The following is a 22454-nucleotide window of genomic DNA, read 5'->3' as shown; positions in this document are numbered from 1 at the left end:
GCATACCACTCTCTGTATAAAAATGTTGCCCCTCAGGTTCCCTTTTAATCTTTCCCCACTCACCTTATACTGATGCCCTCTAATCCTCGATTCCCCAACACCGGGAAAAAGACGGAGAGCATTCACCCTGTCCATGCCTCTCATGCACTGCTGCGTCACAGCACCAGGGACACGGGTTCGATTCCAACCTCGGGTGGAGGTCGTGTGCAGTTTGCACATTCTTCCTGTGTCTGCGTGGATTTCTTCCAGGTGCTCCAGTTTCCATTCACACTCCAAAAGATGTGCAGGTCAGGGTGAATTGGCCATGCTCAATTGCCCATAGTATTAAGGGATGTGTAGGGTCAGGTGAATTGGCCATGCTCAATTGCCCATAGTATTAAGGGATGTGCAGGGTCAGGTGAATTGGCCATGCTCAATTGCCCATAGTGTTAAGGGATGTGCAGGGTCAGGTGAATTGGCCATGCTCGATTGTCCATAATGTTAAGGGATGTGCAGGGTCAGGTGAACTGGCCATGCTCGATTGCCCATAGTGTTAAGGGATGTGCAGGTCGGGTGAATTGGCCATGCTCGATTGCCCCTAGTGTTAAGGGATGTGCAGGTCGGGTGAATTGGCCATGCTCGATTGCCCATAGTGTTAAGGGATGTGCAGGGTCAGGTGAATTGGCCATGCTAGATTGCCCATAGTATTAAGGGATGTGCAGGGTCAAGGTGAATTGGCCATGCTCGATTGCCCATAGTGTTAAGGGATGTGCAGGTTAGGTGAATTGGCCATGCTAAATTGCTCGTAGTGTTAGTTAAGGGGTAAATGTAGGGGTATGGGTGGGTTGCGCTTCGGCGGGTCGGTGTGGACTTGTTGGGCCGAAGGGCCTGTTTCCACACTGTAATGTAATCTATAATCTAATCTAAAAGGCTGCAGAGAAAAAAAAAATTCTTGCATCTAACTGCTACATCATGTTCCAAACTTTTGCAATTTATATTCTTGCCTCAGCAGCACCTGGTCACTTCCATCACTAGGAGCAAAGGGAGGAACAGAGTTTTTAAACAGGGAATCTTGGTCCATTCTGAATGGCCAGTGATAGGAAACAAGTGCTCCATGACCACCACAACTGTCCCTCCACTGTTCTAATCGGTAATGACTTGGTTTAGGTTAGGCTTGGCACGAGGGTAGAAATCCATAAGATGCAATGATAAAAGGAAGGCAACAGGTTGTTGGGATTGAAACAGGTCTGAACCAGTCCAGATGTTCCAATTCCACCTTCACCTTCCAACAGAGCTGTAGGCCTCACCAAGAGATGTGTAGAAAAGCTGATGGGGCACATCTGACAGCAAACACATTTTACTAAACTACAGTAATGAATTTATTTGATTGTTGCCTTGGTGGGGGAGAAACCCAACAGCACACATCAAAATACTTGGAGCAATAATGCATTTGATGATTATTTTCATGGACATAATGAACAGAAGTATGAGGAAAAGGCAAGAGATTGGCACTAGGTGTAGAACCGGTGCAGGCATGATGGGCCAAATGGACACCCTCTACGGTGTAATGACATGGCTGTTCATAGTCATGTCTGATCCAGATTAGAACCAGCAGTCCTCAGATGTGTCAGCCAAGACAAACAGGAACCAGAGTTTGTTTCCATAGAAAATTGTCATGTTGACCCTTTCCCCAACAAAACTCAGTTTATTTGGTGAAGGACAGAAGTTTGATGCTGGACCCTTTCTCGCCAGGTTGCTAAAGAATTGCAATCAGTAGCCCCCAAATCTTCCACTATGCTTGCATCCATAATGTGGATGCAAGAAATTTATGCAGCTTTCCAAGAACCTAGAATATTACAGGAACAAGCCCTTCGGCACCAAGATTCCACTGACACCTGATGCCTTTCCAAACTTTCTAAACTAAAGCCTTTTGCCTCTACTCTGTCCATATCCCTCTATTCCCTATGGATTGACACATCTGTCAAGGTCCTCTTCAATGTTGCTCTCGCATCTCTATCCCTCCCTCTGCTCACAGTGATGCAAGTGACCAGATGCTAATGAGGCAAGTACGTAAAGTATAAAAGTTTGAAACTTGATGTAGTAACTAGAGGCAACAAGTTTTGGTCTCCCTACTTGAGAAAGGATAGGACTGGCACTAGTGGGAGTGCAGAGGAGATTCACTAGGTTGATTTTGGAGTTGAGGGGGTTGGTTTATGTGGAGGGACTGAGCAGACTGGGATTATATTCATTGGAATTTAGAAGAATGAGGGGAGGTCTTATAGAAACATATCAAATTATGAACAGAACAGATAAGATAGAAGTAGAGAGGATGTTTCCGCTGGTGGGTGAAACTAGGAGAAGAGGGCATAGCCTCAAAATTAGGGAGAACAGATTTAAGACTGAATTGAGAAGGAACATCAGAGGGTTGTGAATTTATGGAATTCCCTGCCCAGTGAAGTAGTTGAGGCTTCCTCATTGAATGTTTTTAAAGCTAATATAGAATTTTTTGAATAGTAAAGGAATTAAGAGTTATGGTGAGAGGGTGGGTAGGTGGAGCTGAGGCCATGAAAAGATCAGCCATGATCTTATTGAATGGCGGAGCAGGCTCGAAGGGCCAGGTGGCCTACTCCTGTTCCTAGTTCTTAGATCTACTTCCACCACCTCCTCTGACAGCACATTCCAAGTACTTACCACCCTCTGTAAAAACTCTACCTCTCATCTTCTTTAAAGTTTCCCCCTTCTACATGTGTCCCCTAATAATTGACATTTTTACCTGGGAAAAACACTCAGACTACCTATTCCCTCACTGAGACTAACTTTCAGTTCCTATAGTTTACTAACTGGACTTAAATTCCACACACTGCAGGTGGTGGGATTTGAACCCATGTGCCCACAGCCTTCGTTTAGGTCTGTGAATAATGAATACAGTGATAATACCATTAGGCCACCAGCTTATAATATTAGGTATCAGTATGCAATCCTTGTTCTAGTAGTTCTTATTCTTCTATGGAAGGAAATTAATCCTTTATTTAATATAAAAATGTATTTTCAGATCAGACAATGATTTTGAAACAATATGGAAACAAGAACACAGCAAGAAACTGTTCTGCAACACTGCAGCAAATTATTCAAGTATTCTTTAACTGCACCACATTACTAAGAGGCATTTGAACATCATACAACAGAATTCAACATAACTCAAGGTGATAAAGTGTCTCAATGAATTCTTATTTCTATTAAATTAATGCCTTCTGGACAAGAAAGATGAAACAAAGAGAAAGGAAATATTTCTAGAATTGCCACAATCATACAATAATATATTTTTAAAAATATCACTGACTGTCCAACCTTTAATACAAAGAGTGACCTAGCTGGACAAGGTTTAAGAGTATTGCTGTGGAATGGTTACCTAGCAACAAATAACTGACAGCGTGAGACTAAAGTCCAGAGCTTGAGGAGGAGAAAAAGAGAAGAGACAAAATAGTCCCATGTATAATTAACCTAGACAAGAGGGTTATTTTTTCAAGAATACCTTAATAAAGCAGCAAGCATTTGTCAGCTCAATACTTGCCTTTACCTCCCACTTGGAACTCGTTTCTTGTTACATAAGTCCGTAAACTTGACAAGAAACAGTCGCCCTGCAACAGGAACTGACTTATTAGGGAAAGGCCCAGTGCCAAAATATTATTCACAAGGAAAAGCAGAGTCTGAAAGAACATTTTGTAAAACATTTTCAGTTGTACTTTGTATCCAGAAGTTCAATATTTGTATGTATTTTTAATGAAAGCTATGAACTGTGCATAATGCTATGGCAATTTTTTTTCCCAAGAAGCAAATTGCATGAAGAGATCAAGATGAAAATAAAAGACTGTTAGATTTGGACTTTCACCACAGATTTGTGAGTGTGCACTGCAAGGATCAGCAACTTGGCAGTAACCATCTATGGCACACATCACCCATAATTCTAACAAAATTACAGCAATACAGTGACAGTAAAGTCTAAGGTAACTCACAGCAACATGCCTTCCAAATACACTCAGTTTCAACATAACTCAACAGCACAGGCCATCAAACTGTGAAAGCCCAACTGGTTCCTATAGGAAAATGAGTCTGGTCTAAGCAAAACCACAGTCCTTCACCAACGTATTTTACTCCATTGTACCAAAGGGGTAGTAAATGCCAGCCTGCCCAGCAATACCCACATCCTGAAAATAAACAATAGGTGCCAGCCTGATGACAAGTGAACTGCAGCTTAAACAAAACAAACAAAACAGAAATTGCTGGAGAATCTCAGCAGGTCTGCAGTATCTGTGGAGAGAAAAGAGAGTTAATGTTTCAGTCCAGTGACCCTTCATCAGGATTAGAAGCAGCTATTGTTTATAGTAGGTCCAGAGAAGAGGAGAAACTAGTTAGATGATGGGTGGGATGGGGAGAACTATGAATAATTGAAAATGGATTGGCCTATACTGAAGAGGTAAAAACAATGACTGCAGATGCTGGAAACCAGATTCTGGATTAGTGGTGCTGGAAGAGCACAGCAGTTCAGGCAGCATCCAAGGAGCTTCGTAATCGACGTTTCGGGCAAAAGCCCTTCATCAGGACTAAAGGCAGAGTGCCCTGGGGTTGAATTGTTCCGAGGCGGAAGATGAGGCGTTCTTTCTCCAGGCGTCTGGTGGTGAGGGAGCGGCGGTGAAGGGGGCCCAGGACCTCCATGTCCTCGGCAGAGTGGGAGGGGGAGTTGAAATGTTGGGCCACGGGGCGGTGTGGTTGATTGGTGCGGGTGTCCCGGAGATGTTCCCTAAAGCGCTCTGCTAGGAGGCATCCAGTCTCCCCAATATAAAGCATCCCACTTCATGACTGGACCTGGGCAGGTGAGTTAGGCAATAGACATGCTCTAAAATGTTAAAGTCAATGTTGAGCCCTGAAAGTTGGAAAGTTGGAAAGTTTCCCTTACTATCTCAGCAGCCTCCACATCCAAAGGATCATTAGCTGCCATTTTCCATCACCTCCAGCAGGATGCCACAACCATATACATATTCCTCTCCCCTGCCTCGTCAGCACTGCGCAGAGATCATTCCCTCCAGGACACACTGGTCCACTCCAAACATCTCCCTCCACACCATGACATCTTCGCATACATTCACCTGCCTGTTTACTTCCCCCTTCCTCACTATCCAAGGACCCAGACACACCTTTTAGGTGAAGCAGCGATTTACTTGCACTTCACTCACTATAGTCCATTGCATCTGATGCTCACCAAGTGGCCCCTTCACATTGGGGAAACGGAATGCAGAATGGTTGATCAATTTGCAGAATGCCTACGCTCGGCAGGCATTCCACCTGGACACCTTACAGCCTTCAGGGCTCAACAAGTCGAGTTTAAGAATTTTACAGCAAGAACACCCCTTTCTTTTTCCTATTACCTATCCTAACTATGCCAGGTTCTGTCATGAAATGGCTTGCTTTTCAGTGCAGCCAACCTGTTTTGAAGTTTAGTACTCAAAGTCCCCATTATTACTTATCTAGCTTCTCTTCTTCCCTAGCTTAGTATCAATCCCTTTGTCTGCCTATGCCTTTTTTTTAATCTTGCTCTCACTCTCTCTCTCTCCCGGCATCCTGTCTACCTATCTACTCACTCCTGACCCCTTACCCCCACTATCAGTTAAATATCACTTTGTCCAGGCTGCTCCTACTTCTAAAGATCCGGACTCAAAATTTTAACTCGGTTTGCTCTCCACAGATGCTGCCAGACCTGCTGAGTTTCTCCAGCAATTTCTGTTATTGCTCGTTTCCGTTCTCCAGCATCCTTTGTTTTGTTCGATTGTAGTATTCATAATCTTGGTTCCAAGGTCATTTCAATATTTAAGGTCAGGTTCACAGACAATAGGATGTCAAGGAGGAGTACTTCTGTGGAGTGAAAAGGCGACTGAGAGGATATTGAGCAGGAACTAGAACCAGTTTCATTTGCTCTCCCTCCCAGGCAACTTGGGTGCACAGTAATCAGAGACCAAACAATATACAACACCAAAAATGTAATGTAGTTGAGCAGGCAACCAAATGAAACGCAGCAAAATTCCACAGACACTGGGGTAAGGGCCAAATCATCTGTTTTTGGGATGTTGGTTGATATGTAAATATTGCAAAAACAAATAAAAGGAGAACTCAATGTTTCCCCCAACCAAAGGGGAAATTAAGGCCACTGCTCATTCATGGGATATGAGGGCATCTCTGGCAAGGCCAGCGTTTATTGCCCATCCCTAATTGCCCAAGGGCAGTTAAGAGTCAACCACATTGCTGAGAGTCTGGAATCATACCTAAGCCATAAGGATGGCAGTTTCCTTTCCTAAAGGACATTAGTGAACCAGATGGGTTTTGCCAACAATCAACAATGGATTCATGGCCACCCTTAGACTCTTCATTCCAGGTTACAATCGAATTCAATTTCCACCATCTGCAATGGCAGGATTCAAACCTGGGTCCCCAGATGAGTCATTCTAAAGAGAGCGAGCACATCTGACAATACAGCACTCCCTCAACACAACATGAGAGTGCCAGTCCTAACTGCGTGCTTGAATGCAACGTGAACACAAAGCTTTCTGACCTAAAGCCAATAACTAGCACCACTGAACCACAGCTGACTCAAAGAATCAAGCGTTGTTAAGTAGGCTGCCACTTTCTTGCATCCCTTTACAAAACTCAGCAGCAAGGGATACTAGTTTTGAAATGAGCAGTTGAAATACAGTCACAATTGACAGAGAAACAGCCAACAAGCTGTGCTGGAGAACTTCTCCAGGAGCTGTGGGGACACTGGGAGAAGAGGGGTTGGTCCTTCAGCACTTCGGTTGAGATGGTACAGGTCAGAAACAATCTTATCTGGGCTGCCGCTCCCAGACAGAAATTTAAATTGTTACCAGCAGCCCACACCGGGCCGATCTTTGTTGCTCTCAGACCAATTCGTATGTGGAATTCTAGGAACTGATGCTTGAGTGGCTGTACATAAGCAGCTCAGTCAAGCTCTGGGCCGCGAGTCAAAAAACATCAAACTCGCCTGTCAGAAATTCTGGGCACGTTTCCAACCCTGGCCTTATTCACTGCGAGACTCAAAACAGAACACAACGCAGGCTCCAATGTTTGACCTTCCTCCTTCCCCTTGCAGTGAAACTATCTATGGTATTTCCTCTGCAATCCTTCACAACATGGCTCCGCACAGCAGGACAAAGGCAATGGGGCTTCTCAATCAGGCAATTAACTATCATTAAATCCAAGCGAACTGTCAAGTCTTTGCTATTTAATGCATATTTAGGACCAAAGCGGGATTAGTGGACAAGTGAGGTCGTTCTGCATATACAGAGCCTTCGAATCACAGAAACGTAGAACAATGCAGCACAGAAAGAGCCCATTATTCCATGATCTCTGAGCCAGGCCTTTGAAAGAGCTTTCCAATTAGTCCCACTACACCAATCTTTCCCCAAAGCCCTGAAAATGTTTTCGTGTTAACCATTTACCCAACTTCCATTTGGAAGATTACTACTGAATCTGCTTCCTTTAAGGCAGTGCATTCCAGATCGCAGCAACCCACCACGTAAACATGTTTCCTCACGTCATCCGTGGGATTTTGTTTTTGCGAATTACCTGCATCCTCTGATTAGTGACCATTCTGTCCAGGAAAACAATCACTCCTTATTGACTTCATCAAAACTATTCACCATTTGTGAACACCTCTGTCATTTATACAGCACCTTATATGCCCATTAGATGTCCCAAGGTGCTACACAGGTGTGATTTCAAAACATGAAACATAGGAAAGGTAGCAGCCACATTATGTTTAGCAAGCTCCCAAACAGCAACATGATAATAACTGGGTAATTTATTTCTGTGACATTAACTGTTGGATAAATCACTCTGCACACCTGGGATAATCCCTTGCTCACTGTCAAAGTATTCAACTGACAAAGCAGGCAAGACATTGGTTTAACTTTTCATCTGAAAGATGACTCCTCCAACAGTGCAACACTCCCTCAGTACTGCAGTCCTGGGATCTGAACCCATTAATTCCTAACGCAGGGGTAAACATGCTACCGACTGGACCACTGTTGATCTGGAACTAAAATGGCTAGTGGACTTCAGATACAGATCAACCATAATATGATTTGATATCAGAAAAGACTCAAGGGGCCAAATGGGCTTGGTGAAGCTAGCTGTCAGTGATGACCTGGAACAAAACTTGTGAATGCACACACAGGTGTCATTTCAAAGTCCAAGAGAGGTGCAGGTCTTGAAAAGGAGGATGATCAAGTAGGGTCAGTGCAGACGTTGAAAGGGTTCATGGTGAAATGGCGGAGAGGGAGTTACAAGGCCAAATTGTCAAAAGTGAAGAATTATGATCCCTTCAATAAGATTTAAAGACCCCCATGTCCTTATCGTGTGGGGTGAACTGCTGAGAAATCTGTGGGATCTGTCAAGATCACATTTACTCTTTGATACGTGCTGTGGGCCAGTCAAATTTACTGCATGCTAATTCCGAGTGCTAAAAATAAATAGTGCATGTACTGTAGATTATTCAGTATAATTTACTGTCATTTGTTTAAAACTATGGTAACTTGCAGCTTTATTCTTGTAGCAAGTCCCCTGAACCTCACACTTGGCCTACTTCAAAATAAAATTACAAGTCCCAAGCCAGACTGTAATGTAAATTTTGGGATTGCAACATAATTTAGTGGCCTGCATAGGATTTGAAATCTGCAGACAAAGAGGAGTGCTAAGTTCAAGACTAAAATGATTTTCATGGTGGATTTACTTCACAAACTGAAGACCAAAGTGGCTTTGTCAGTTGCTATGATCTTTCTTGGAGAGGGAAAATTTATCCATGAGTGATTTGCAAAATTTAACCAACAGCAAATTAATAGCAAAGGCAAAAAGGGTGGATTTAGAGTTAAAAACAGGGATTAAGAAAGTTAAAAAAAGAAATCAGAAATTGTGAGCTTGAAAGAGAAAGGCAAATGTTTTCACAAGCTCAAGATAGAGATGTTGGCAATGGAGGAAAAACATCAGCAGAGAGAAAGAGAACTTCAGAGGGAGAAAATAAATGAAGATTGAATGGAAAAAAGAGGAAAGTTTAGCTTACAGACTGAAAGATAGTCTAATTATTTTAACGAGGATGGAAATTAGAAATTTAATTTGAACAAAAATCTTCTTTTGTTTCCTAAAATTAGGGAAGAGGAGTTGGAGCTATTTTAGAATTAGAATTAGAACTAGTATTTTTTTAAAATCACGAGCAGTCAAATGAGTGCAGTGAAAAGTTTGCAATGTCATCGCTTATGGCACTATCTTAGGTACAAGGTACTGGGGTAGAGGTTGTTCTGCCATAAGTTGCTTTTCATTAACGCAAATTCTCTATAACGTGATTAATGTATCGGAGACACTGTTTCTAAAGCGCGAACTTTTAAAACACGTGTTGGCTGTAACACAATTACATTGCCAACACTTTACGTGATGTTCCTAAAGCGCGATTTTTCTATAATGCAAGGTTGCACAAGAACACAACCACTACATTATAGAGGAACTACCAGTGCAGATAATTAAGTATTTGGTACAAAATTGAAAGATTAATTTTAAAAATCCAGCATAAGAATAAAAAGGAAAAAAAAAGTACACAAATTACAATCCTTTTCACCCAAGCCAACACCTATCCTCCAGACCGCACCGGGCCAAGTCTCCAGACTACACTGGGCTTCAAAACCAGAGACCTCAACTCCCAGTGGCAGTCTCCAGCCCAAGATGTGCCTTCTCCCTGCAGTGACATCTGCTTTGGGGCTCACCTCGAGGACTTGCATACACACTCGCCTGGTCTGGGATTCTTGTTTGAGAAAAGCACTAAAGATCTGAAGTGGCCAAAGGACTCATATTCTGTTGACCATAAAGCACTGGATGTTTATTCTAAGAACATCCCTTCAGTCACTGGAACAGTTAGCACTGTGACATTTGATGCTTATGAAGAAGCTACCAATTAAAGTTTAGGACAGTGAACATTAAACCCAATCAAAAAAAGAGCTGAACATTTTGAGATTGATGGTTTCACTCATTGAAGTTTGAGCAAGCTTTTGTGAATGAAAGGGAAACCATGATAATCAACAAATTGAGGAATAGCATTCCAATAACAATTAAGTCCGATATGGATGGACATCAAGTAACCAAAGTCAAAGAGGCAATGCTCTCAGAGTTGCATATCCAGTATTTCTCACAGACAGCTAAACATTTGTAACTTGTCATATGGAAACCAAGTAGGTGGAAGAGCAGATGAGAATCTAGCTTTAGGCAGAGGACAGAAAGTGTACTAGTTGATAAACATGATAGTATAGAGAATAAAAGCATTGCTAGGAAACATACATTTAAAACTACAAAACCAAATATATACAAGTAAATTGTGGCAAGTGGAATGGTAAACCAGCAGCAATAGGAATGTTCAGGAGTCTTTAGAAAATATAGGAGCTGTAAATGAAATGGATGTTAAAGCAGTGGCATTGATGTGAGTGACAGGAATTTCCACAGGGAAAGCTGCATCAAAATGTGAAGCTTAGAAGGAAGCCATGTGCCTGATGCTATACAGTGGGAATAGGTAGGAATGCCAGAAATAAGTCACACATGTATTGTCGATTATATAACTGCTCTTACTTTGTGAAGTAGCATTTGTTCTTATTTGGCTAAAACTGTGGAACCTTGTAGCTTTCTTTTTTTTGTAAATAACCTGGAGCTCTCACACTTTGTTTTAAAATAAAAGCCTTGGCCAGGCTGCAACATGGGTTTTGGTGGTCTGGTCACAGATCCAACTCATCCATACCAACCAGATATCTTAAATTAATGCAGTCCCATTTATCAGCATTTAGCCCATCCAGATGCCTTTTAAAATGATGTAATTGTACCAGCCTCCACCACTTCCTCTGGCAGCTCATTCCATACATGCGCCACCCTCTGCGTGAGAAAGTTGTCCCTTAGGTTCCTTTTAAGACTTTCCCCTCTCACCTTAAACTCCCCTCTAGTTTTGAGCTTCCCTGTCTTGGGGAAAATGATCTTGGCTATTCATCCTATCCATGCCCCCTCCCAATGATTTGATAAACCTCAATAAAGTTCGCCCTCAGCTTCAGACACTCCAGTGAAAACAACCCCGGCCTATTCAGGTTTCTTCTCATAGCTCAAATAGTAACACCAGTCAGCTAAGGATAAGCTTCTGGCCAAGAGATAGGATTCCATCCTCTCAGACAGCAATAGTACGGGTCAAACCCCACTCCAACAGTAACAGCATTCTTAGAAACTCATTTCTGATGGTCAAGGTAGCTCATACAACCTAGTCACCACACAGAAGTAACCACCTCATCAGCTGCTATTCAAATAGTCCTGTTGGACTGTTGCTGCTGTACCCAATCAAGTTGTTCACTAATCCTCCTATCACATTCCTGTAGAGGAGAGTCCAAAGACGTGAAAAACAACTCAGTGAGCCTCAGCCAAGATTAACAGGTGGCAGAAGGGCTGGCTGGAAGCGAGTGTGGGTGCACGCATGTGGGGAACACACAGCCATTTACCCATTGCCCCCACACTGGATCCACACCCCAGCAAAATGCGGCAAATGAAAAGTACCTTCACCATTTTGACTGGACTATCAATTTTTACAATTGTTATGACCCACGCAGCATATGACATGAAGCACTTTGGGCTACCCAGATAATTGCAACCATTAGTGTATAGCCAATTGGATTCATTTATCTGTATGTGCAAGAACGTACATTTTCAGCACCACCTCCCCACTACAGTGGCTACCCAATCTCAATCACTTTGAGGAAGCTGGACGCTGATCAATGCAGTGGATTGGGAGAAGGGGAGGCACAGGAAACCATCAAGTGCCACCTACTATCAAGTCTCAGTGCCTCAGAAATATCAAAAAGAGAGATGGAAAATGTTGACCTTCAGTCACCAACAGGTAACTGGCTATGAGTGAGAGTCAGTCAGTACGACAAGGGTATAGTGAGTTTTGAACAGTGAGAGGAATGGACCTCTCTGCATTTTGTAGATATATTAATCTCCCAGTAACTCTGACATCTACAGCGTACTGACCTCCATTATAATTGTGACTGCACTTCAAAAGTATTTCATAGACGGTTAGATGGTTTGAGACACCAGGGCAAAAGTGAGGACTGCAGACACTGGAAACCAGAGTTTAGATCAAAGTGGTGCTGGAAAAGCACAGCAGGGTCAGGTGCATCCAAAGAGCAGGAAAATCGACATTCCTGATGAAGGACTTTTGCCCGAAACATCGATTTTCCTGCTCCTCGGATGCTGCCTGACCTGCTGTACTTTTCCAGCATCACTCTGACCTGCATATCTTTGGATTGTGGGAGGAAACCGGAGCACCCGGAGGAAACCCATGCAAAGAAGGGGCGAATGTGCAAACTCCAGAGAGACAGTCGCCCAAGGCGGGATTCGAACCCGGGTCCCTGGCACTGTGAGGCAGCAATGCTAACCACTGAGCCACCGTGCCACCCCGGCACCAAAACTACAGCCGCTGATTGAGGACAGGAAGTGGAGCCTTGGCTTTGTCTTGGATGACAGTGTTGTGGAGGGGCAGGGGAGTCATGGAGACAAGATTGCTGTGAAGACTAAGTGTAAGTGGAACACAAAGTATCAAGTAACACCAGACAGGAGTATGGCCCTTCTCCAAACACCTTGAGTAAAACCACTGCTTGAAGTCACAGGAATGCATAAAGGCAGCTGCCTTTTGAATCTCACGTCCTGCAGTAATCAGTTTTGAAATTTGAACAATTTTCTCAATCATGGTTGCGCTTAACAGTCCGCAAACAGGGGGTGGAACTGTGCGTGTTGCCAGTAACCTAGTTATTTGTAAATTGCCTCCGATGAGTAAACACTGTTGTCTAAGGAAGTCAGGACCTGAAAGAGAGTCAGCCATATCATGAGTAGGGGTCCACCCTTCAGGATATAATGAATTGCTTCTGGGAGGAACTAACCAGCGTTTGGTTGTGTGTGTCTGTTACCAATGCAGAAAGAAAATGTTCTTGTCAGACTATTGTGAACTTGCTCTTGAGTCGAGCCTGATGCCTGACAAAAGACTATCATGTATCTGCGATGCAATGCAACCAGCTATTAAGTAATACGTTAAGACATATCCTGTTGAGTAAGACTAAGTCTGCCTTCTGTCAAAGACTTTGAGTGGACAGCCTTCCTGATATGATATCAGTAGCCAAGACTAAGCAGGAGAGGGGTTTGGCGGCAGCAAATCTGTTCAACATATCCCAAACGAGTCCCGAAACCAACATTTACAAGAAACACTTCAGGAATTGCTGGACAAAGACAACCACAGTCCATCAAATTCAGCTTCTGCCATTCGGTTAGTCGCATGATACAATCATAATGAAATGGTTGACCACTCAGTGACCAACCTCTATTCATTAATGCACAACAGACTGAACATGATATAAGGAAATCCCAGTGGTGGAGCTGGGGGGAGCCACAGTCAGACTTACACAGCACAGAAACAGAACCCTTCGGTCTAACTGCAAGATGGCGCCAGATATGGTCAACTCCTTGCGAGCTCCTGCATGCAGATCTAAGTTTCCTATTTCCGACAATTGTTCTACACTATTTAAACTTAATAGCATAGTTATTAGTAATTTTTAAAAGTATGTTTTATCTAAACTCAAGTTTGAAGCTCCTCTGATAGCATTCGCCTGTACCTGTGTTTTGGTTTTGCTGCTGTTTACCTATTATTTACTTCTCAATGCTATTAACTCGGTGATCTGCCTGTGTTGCTCGTAAGACAAAGCTTTTCACTGTGCCTCGGTACACACGACAATAAATTCAATTCAACTCGCCATGCTGACCAGATATCCTAAACGAATCTAGTCCCATTTGCCAGCATTTGGCTCATATTCCTCCTATTCATATACCATCTCGATGCTTTTTACATGTTGTAATTGTACCAGCCTTCACCACCTCCTCTGGCTTCTCATTCTATACATGCAGCACCCTCTGCATGAGAAAGTTGCCCCTCAGGTCCCTTTTTAAATCTTTCCCTGCGCAGCTTAAAGCTATGCTTTTTTGTTTTGAACTCCCCTACCCTGGGAAAAAAGACCTGATCCATGTCCCTCACAATTCCATAAACCTCTATAAAGGTCATCCCTCAGCCTTCGTGCTCCAGGGAAAATAGCCCCAGTCTATTCAGCCTCCCCCTACAGCTCAAGCTCTCCAAACCTGGTCGAACATTCTCTTGTTTCCAATTGTAGTAACCCTACTGAATAACAAATCCAGGGTCCAGTGTTACAAAGAGCCATCAAAGCCCTCTTTACTGATAGGGCTCGTGCAGATCAAGCAGCTACTGTGGGCATGTAAGTTGGATATGCCATCTTGGACTTGGTTTCCCAATCACACAGACAGCAATATCTACACAGTATTAGTAAGGTGACAGAGCTCAATTATTGCAAGTGTTTCAATATTATAACTGGACTAGGACACTCCTCCCAACAGGGCACTGATGACAGCATTCAGTCTTAATAGCCAATAACATAACGTCCATCAAGGAATCCCTATAATGATAATTTACCCATCTCATGACTCTGGTTGACAATAGTTCTTAATGTTGACTTTAACAACTGGCAGGACCCACGCAGCCATTCTAGATGCCGCATTCGGGATGCGATCCAGGAACCTGAATGAAACTGGGTCATTGTGCCCTTTGGTGAATTCATCTGTAACCACCAGCTGGAACTGAGAGCTCTTTTGTTTTGGGAAAGGGAAGATGTCAAGTTTGAAGCCTCCAAGCTGGGGTAGGAAATTTACAAACTTGATGAGGGCAACTCAAAAGTGGTCTTTTAAAAAGAAAAGCCTGAACAAAATTGCTATCCTTCCCTGGGCTGGCCTACATGACCCCAGAGCCACAACAATGTGGCTGACTCTCAACCCCAGGGCAACTAGGGATGGGAAAATTAATGTTGAAACTTTATTGCTGGAACAGCACAGCAGGTCAGGCAGCATCCAGGGAACAGGAGATTCGACGTTTCGGGCACAGGCCCTTCTTCCTGTGCACAGGCCCTGGATTCGGGCACAGGCCCTGGATGCTGCCTGACCTGCTGTGCTGTTCCAGCAATAAAGTTTCAACTTTGATCTCCAGCATCTGCAGACCTCACTTTCTCCATGGGAAAATTAATGCTGGCCTAGCCAGGGATGCCCTCATCCTGTGAATACATTAAAAGTAAACTGCCTGCAGTTAGAGTTCCTGACCCTTTAAAGGAACAAGATCCTGCAAGTCAGAATACCCCCTGACTTGTCTGGATGGATGTATCTCCAACAACACTCAAGCAGCTTCACATCAGAGGACAAAGCAGCCTGTTTGACTGGCATCACATCCACATCCACTCCCTACACCGACACTCAATAGCAGCAGTGTGTACCATCTACAAGGCGCACGGCAGAAATCCAAACATACAACCACTTCCACCTAGAAGGACGAGGACAGCAGGACACCACCCCCTGCAAATTCCCCTCCGAGCCACTCACCATCCTGACATGGGAATACGTCACCCTTTCTTCACTGTCGCTGGGTCAAACTCCTGGAACTCCCTCCCTAACGACATTACCTACGTACAGCACAGGGACTGCAGTGATTCAAGGCAGCAACACACCATCGACCTTTCAAGGGCAATTGAGAATAGACAATTATTGCTGGCCCAATGAGAAAATCCCATATTTCCCTGAAAAGATTCTTAAAAATACCTTCTGATGTAGTCTAAGCTAAGAAACTGGATGCAATTAATTGTCTGCAACATCTCCTTAACTCACCTGCATGACTAACAGGATGGCAGAAGATGAACTAGGTGGAGTGGGGTTTTTCAATTCCTTGTCTTCCTCTTTGATATTGGAACCAGAAATAATAATTGGCATGGTACTTGACAAATACAGTATGTTTTAGCAAACAAGTTGCAACTAAGTTCCATCAAAACCGAAACAGCATTCCTATCCTAACAACAGTTTACGCTTCCATCTAACAAAACTGGCAAACTCAGCAGTAACATATTTAAATTTATGAACGAGCGTCACTGTTTTAAAAAGCAGCTAAGTACTTGCCACAGGTTGATAAGAAACTCATTAAAACTTACATCGGAAGTCTGTTAGAGCACAGAACAAGAAGGTCGTAGATAAGACACACTCCAAAGACAGTGATGCCTGTCTCTTTAACCAACATCGCACAGGTACCAAGGAACAGGCTTAGCAACAGGAAGAATGGAGAACTGGTCGGAGGAAAGCATTTCCCAATGCAGGCACTGTTCACGCTCCTACAGGGGAGAAAGAGAAACAATGAGACAAGCAAGTCTCCAGTTCTTGTTCAGCTATCACTTCTGATAAAGAAGGCGTAATCAAAATTATGAATACATGGGGCGGCATGGTGGCTCAGTACCTCACAGCATCAGGGACCTGGGTTCGATTCTAGTCACGGGCAACTGTCTGCGTGGAGTTTGCACATTCTCCCTGAGTCTGCGTGGGTTTCCACCGGGTGCTCCAGTTTTCTCCCAAAGTCCAAAGATGTGCAGGTCAGGTGAATTGACCATGTTAAAATTACCCAAAGTGTCCAGGGATGTGTAGGCTAGGCGCCTCAGTCAGGAGAAATGTATAGTAATAGGATAGGGCAACAGATCTGGGGTGACCTGATTGAGGTTCATAAAACCATGAGGGGCATGGATAGGATGAATAGCCAAGGGTATTCCCACAGTAGGGGAGTCCAAAAATAGAGGGCATAGGTTTAGGGTGAAAGTGGAAAGATATAAGAGGAACCTCAGAGGCAACGTTTTCACACAGAAGGTGGTGGGTATCTGAGAGAGTTGCCAGGGGAAGTGGGGGAGGCTGGTATAATTACAACATTTTAAAGGTATCTCAATGGGTCATGAAGAGGAAGGGTTTCGAGGGATATGGGCCAAGTGCTGGCAAGATTAATTTAGGATATCTGGTTGATATGGACAAGTTGGACTGAAGGGTCTGTTTCCGTACTGTACAGCTCTGCGATTCGAAGTATGCTAATGCCCCCCAGCTGACAGCAGCAGCAATTTTAATGGCTCCTGTTTGAGTCTAGTGGTATTCCAGTGTCTCCATACTGACTTTGGGAATTACATTTTTAAATACTGAAAATTTGATTTCATATCTAAAATAGTGATCCATTTAAACAACCAATCAAACCCAGGACAGATAATTAAAAAGGAAAGCTAAAATACAATGGACAGAAACAAGGAAATAAAAAAAGGCCACTTTACTATTGAAAAACCTGACAGCTCTGTGACGCGATGTTAGTGCTAAGGGAAAATGATGCAGCTGTACGTACCGAAGATAGGAGAGAAAAGTCAATAGGAAGAGGACACAAGCTAATACATCTGCTCGCCCCACAATGCCCGTCACCTGGAAAAACAAGAAACACAGATGTCAGAATACATCACAAAGTCAAAATACAATAAGAGGGGGCCTCAGACTTTCCCTCAATTCCTCTTACATCCCTCCTGTCAACTAAAAACAGCTTCATGATCAGCTGCACGCTTCCAGAACCTCTTCACCATGAAACTGGAAGAGTGCTAGCAAGGCTACCTGACAGTGAGCCCCTCTCTCAGACAGATCCCCACTCCGAGGGGGGCGGGAACAGTCTACAAAGGGATAAACAGGTGGACAAAAAGACAGCCAGCAGGAGAATGTAGGAAAATCAACTTTGGAGGGAAGAACAGAAAAATCAGATTATTTCAATGAAGAGAGATTTCTGATTGCTGCAGTAAGGAGAGAGCTCGGTGACTTCATCCACAAATAACACAACATTGGCAATGCAGGTACTGCAAGGCAGCAAGTAATTAGAAAGGCAAATGGAGTCTTGGCTTCATCGTGAGGGAGATGGAGGATGAAAATTGGGAAGTCTTGCCATAGCTGCACAAGAAATGAGTGAGATCATGTGTGGGGGGGTGCATTTTGGTCTCCTTTACCTGGACATATTTGCATTCGAAGCATTTCAGAGAGGTTCGCGAAGTTGACCCTGGGATAGAGGAGTCCTTTTATTGGGAATGGTTGACCAAGTTGGGCTGCTAGTCACAGGTGTTTAGACAGATGAGACGTGATCTTACTGGATATAAGATTCTGAGGAGACTTGACTGGACAGTGCTGAGGAAGTGGTTTCCCTTTGTGAGGGAATCTACAACTGGGGGAACACAATTGCTGAATAACAGATAAAACCTCAGGATGGAGGAGCAGAAGCCCATCAAATCTGCTACACCATTCAATGACATTGTGGCTGAACTGATAAACCACAACGCCAATTTCCTGTTGTTTCTCCATTACCTTTGCTTCCCTGCCTGATTCAAAATTTGTCTATCTCAACCCTGAGTATATTTAATTTCCCAGCCTCTGCAGCCTTTCGTGGTGAAGAGTTCCATAGATTCACTATTCCTTGAGAGAAGCAATTCCTCCTCATCTTGGAGTTATTTCGGTGACTCATTATTCTGCAATTATGTCTTCCCACAAAGGGAAACATTCTCTCCACACCTACCCAGTCACACTCCTTAAGTACATTTGAATAAGGTCACCTGCGCCTTTAAGAGATGGGTTCTGCCCGGTTTCTCTCGCAGAGGAGTGTTGTCACAGTTGTGCTGAAATGTCTCCTTCAGACAAGCAGTTGGTAAAACTGCTGAGTTCTTCCTGGGTGTTTTTTCAAAATATGGCAAAGGAGTTGTGGGTGACACTGTGGCTCACAGCACCAGGGACCCAGGTTCGATTCCAACCTCAGGCGACTGTCTCTGTGGAGTTGGCACATTCTCCTCGTGTCTGCATGGGTTTCCTCTGGGGGCTCCAGCTTCCTCCCACAGATGTGCAGGTCAGATGGATTGGCCATGCTAAATTGCCCCATAGCGTCCAGGGGTGTGCAGGCTAGGCGGTTAGCTATGAGAAATGCAAGGTTAGGGCAGGTCTAGGGTGGGATACCCTTCAGAGGGTCAGCGTGGACTCGAACAGCCAAATGGCCTGCTCCCATACCATAGGGATTCAATGAATCATGTTTGGGTGGGGTCAGGCTCACACAGACCCAGAGGACTTGAGTTAGGGTGAGGAGGTTTATGCAGAAGCCGAAAACCTGAGCTCTCCGCTGCTTGAGGGAAGTCTCACATAGACAGGCTTCCTCTTAAAAATCAAAAGGAGCAAAAATCAAAAGTGTTTATTTCTACTGGACTAGAGAGAGACAGTATATGGAAATCATGAATGTGCTGCTGAGTTGCCTGTGCCAAGGATGTGTTTGAGACGCTGTCTGTATTGGAACAGCTGATGATTAGTGGTAAAATAATCCATTACCTTGTTTAGTAGTTCAATAGAGTAAAGTTATGCTAATTCTTCTTTTTGTTGCATTTTAACTGCGTTGTAAGAATAAAGGGTGTTTGGATTAAAGCTTCGCGGTGGACCAATCAAATCATATCTGGAACACAGCATCTTACACTTGATCTTTCTAAAAATATAAGAGTTAGGGTCTGTCCATAATATACTTTGGGGAGGGGTTCCAGTCTGGTCTACAACACTCCTCTCATCTCATACATGAGATGGAGATGCGTTGCAATGGGTATGAGAGTCTGAAAATGGGTTAATACTTGATTCAGTGCAATAAGCATCATGCACTGGGGATGATGGAATGAGAACATGGAGAGAGAATAAGGTAGGATTCTAATTGGCCTACTGGCAGGCAGGCTGCATACATCACCCTTCTGCTGTCAAAATTGCTGTGGGAGTAGAGCTCAGGTGGCATTTTACACTCAAACCCCACCAGCCCCCATATAGTAAATGGCACTATTGAGATGTAAACATCTCTTCCTTCTTCATAATGGTAATGTTGTAAAAATCCATAACCAGGTCTGGCTAATTGATTATCAACTCTTGGGATATAGGTATCGCTGACTCGGGCCAGCATTCGTTGTCTGTCCCTAGTTGCCCGTTAGAAGATGATGATGAGCTATTTTCTTGGACCGTTGCAGTCCATTTACTGAGGTGGACCTACAATGCTGGGGGGAGTAAGTTTCAGGATTTTGACCCAGCGACACCGAAGGAATGGTAATATATTTCTAAGTCAGGGTGGTGAGCTGCTTGGAGAGGAATTGGCAGATGGGTGTTCCATGTATCTGCTGCCTTTGTCGTCTTAGGTGATAGTAGTCATAGGTTTGAAGCCTGAATTGAGGACAGACCGGTTCTACAATAGACACATTGCTAGACTTGCTTTCTTACTAAGTCAGTGAGGCACAGCTTGACAGGGAGTAACATTGTATTGACTCAACCGCAAAACATAATTGCTCCTTTTCCAAACAATATTACTCTTTTTTTATTTGTCTTGACATCCCCATGTCTCGCCTCCTTCCTGATAAAAGAAAATCCAAGAAGCTTTCATGAAATGTATACTTAAAGAGTGTAGGGAATAATGTGTGAGTCAATGGTAAGTTGCTTGGGAAATGATTCAGACAAATGGATGTTAAAATGGATCAGGAATCATCTGCAGGAGCTGAGCAATGTTAACATGGTCTACATTTCCAACTCAGTTCAATTCCATTCAGGCATTGTAAAGCAGTCCCATGAAGGGCTACAGCAAAAAACAGGATCAATTTCAGCTATTCACCGCACTGCTAAATTAATCATGATGGCTGCTCTTGTAAAGCACAACAATACTCTTTTCTGACTGTAGTTTTCAGATTGATTGGAGACTGTATTTTCTTGGGAACAATTTAGACAGCAAATGTTGAAGGCCTGAAAAGCAGATATTCAGCCTTGATATCCAATTTCCAATGCACTAACGTCTGGGTACAAAGTGGGGATATTAGGAACCTACATGGTTGTGGTTGTATTCCTGATGGTGTTTACTTTATTACACTGTCCAGTGATATTGATCTAAGCTACCCCTGCTTTGATCTTCAGTCGAGCCAGAGATCACTCATCTGAGTTCGGACAGCATGAAACTGGGCACAACGCTGACAGGGTAAAAGGTGACTTTATTTGTAACTATAAACCTGTGGATGTTGGACTGGGAAGTTTTAAAGTCAGAGTCATGCAGCATGGAACTAGACCCTGCAGCCAAAACTTGTCAATACCATAGAGATGTACAGCACGGAAACAGACCCTCCGGTCCAACTGGTCCATGCCGACCAGATATCCTAACCTAATCTAGTCCCATCTGCCAACACTTGGTCCATATCCCTCCAAACCCTTCCTATTCATATACCCATCCAAATGCCTTTTAAGTGTTGCAATTGTACCAGCCTCCACCACTTCCTCTGCAGCTCGTTCCATACACATACCACCCTCTGTGTGAAAAAGTTGCCCCTTAGGTCTCTTTTATATCTTTCCCCTTTCATCCTGAACCTATGATCTCTAGTTCTGGACTCCCCCACCCCAGGGAAAAGACTTTGTCTATTTACCCTATGCATGCCCCTCATGATTTTATAAATCTCTATAAGGTCACCCCTCAGCCTCCAACAATCCTGGGAAAACAGCCCCAGCCTCATCAACCTCTCCCTTTAGCTTAAACCCTCCAAGCCTGGCAACATCCTTGTAAATCTTTTCTGAACCCTTTCAGGTTTCACAACATCAACCAGGTTTCCTGAACTAAAAATGGGTCCACATCCTTCTCAACCTTTCCTATCCATGGAACTGCTCGAATGTCTTTTACATGTTGTAACTATACCCGCCTCTACCACTTCCTCTGGCAGCTCATTCCATACACACATCACCCTCTGCGTGAAAAGGTGTCCCTTAGGTCCCTTTTAAATCTTTCCCCTCTCACCTTAAACCAATGTCTTCTAGTTTTCAACTCCCCCATGCTAGGGAAAAGACACCTGCCATGCCCTTTATCTATACCCCTCATGGTTTTGTAAACCTCACTGAGGTCACCCCTCAATGTCCTACGCTCCAGGGGGAAATAAAATCCACAGCCTATCCAGCCTCTTCTTTAAGTTCACACCTTCCACTTCCAACAAGCTGCTGGTCCGTCTTTTTGCACCCTTTCCAGTTTAACAAACATCCTTCTAGAACAGGGCAACCAGAATTGGGTGCAGTACTCCAAATGTGGCCAGAGCAAGGTCTTGTACAGCTGTAACAATTTGCTTACAACTTGTAAAAGAAACACTGCATATTGTTGAGCCATGCAATACAATGTTTTTTGCTTCTGCAAACAATGAAGAGAGAAGTCAAGGTTGGATGGGCCGAGGAAATGTGTGAGCCCGGCAACAGCCCTCTTGCTGCAAGGTGAAACCAAAACAAAAAGCAGTAAATGCCAAGAGCAGCAGAGTCTGAAAACACCCAGAGCCTGCAGACAGCATCTCCCCCTCTCTCTTTGTCTGGGGTAAGGGACAAAAACCCCAGAGAGGTTGAAAGAAATAATCTATACAAGAAAACACCCATGTTCACCTGACCAACCATGGAACCAAGGG

General features: G+C 43.7%; 1 protein-coding gene across 1 annotated transcript in view; it reads right to left on the bottom strand.

The window, feature by feature from the left end:
* The window catches only part of tmtc1 (transmembrane O-mannosyltransferase targeting cadherins 1), a 160195-nt gene that overhangs the window by 120633 nt on the left and 17108 nt on the right, over nt 1-22454 (bottom strand). Inside the window, exons 3-4 of the mRNA XM_043708866.1 lie at nt 17351-17424; nt 16137-16313 (exon numbers count right to left, since the gene is read on the bottom strand). Coding sequence (XP_043564801.1) covers nt 16137-16313; nt 17351-17424 — 251 coding nt within the window. The remainder of the gene's footprint in view (nt 1-16136; nt 16314-17350; nt 17425-22454) is intronic.

This window comes from Chiloscyllium plagiosum, chromosome 19, assembly GCF_004010195.1.
Source record: "Chiloscyllium plagiosum isolate BGI_BamShark_2017 chromosome 19, ASM401019v2, whole genome shotgun sequence".
Taxonomy (NCBI): Eukaryota; Metazoa; Chordata; class Chondrichthyes; order Orectolobiformes; family Hemiscylliidae; genus Chiloscyllium; species Chiloscyllium plagiosum.
Note: the sequence above shows the minus strand (reverse complement) of the source record. Positions and strands in the feature narration are given on the sequence as shown.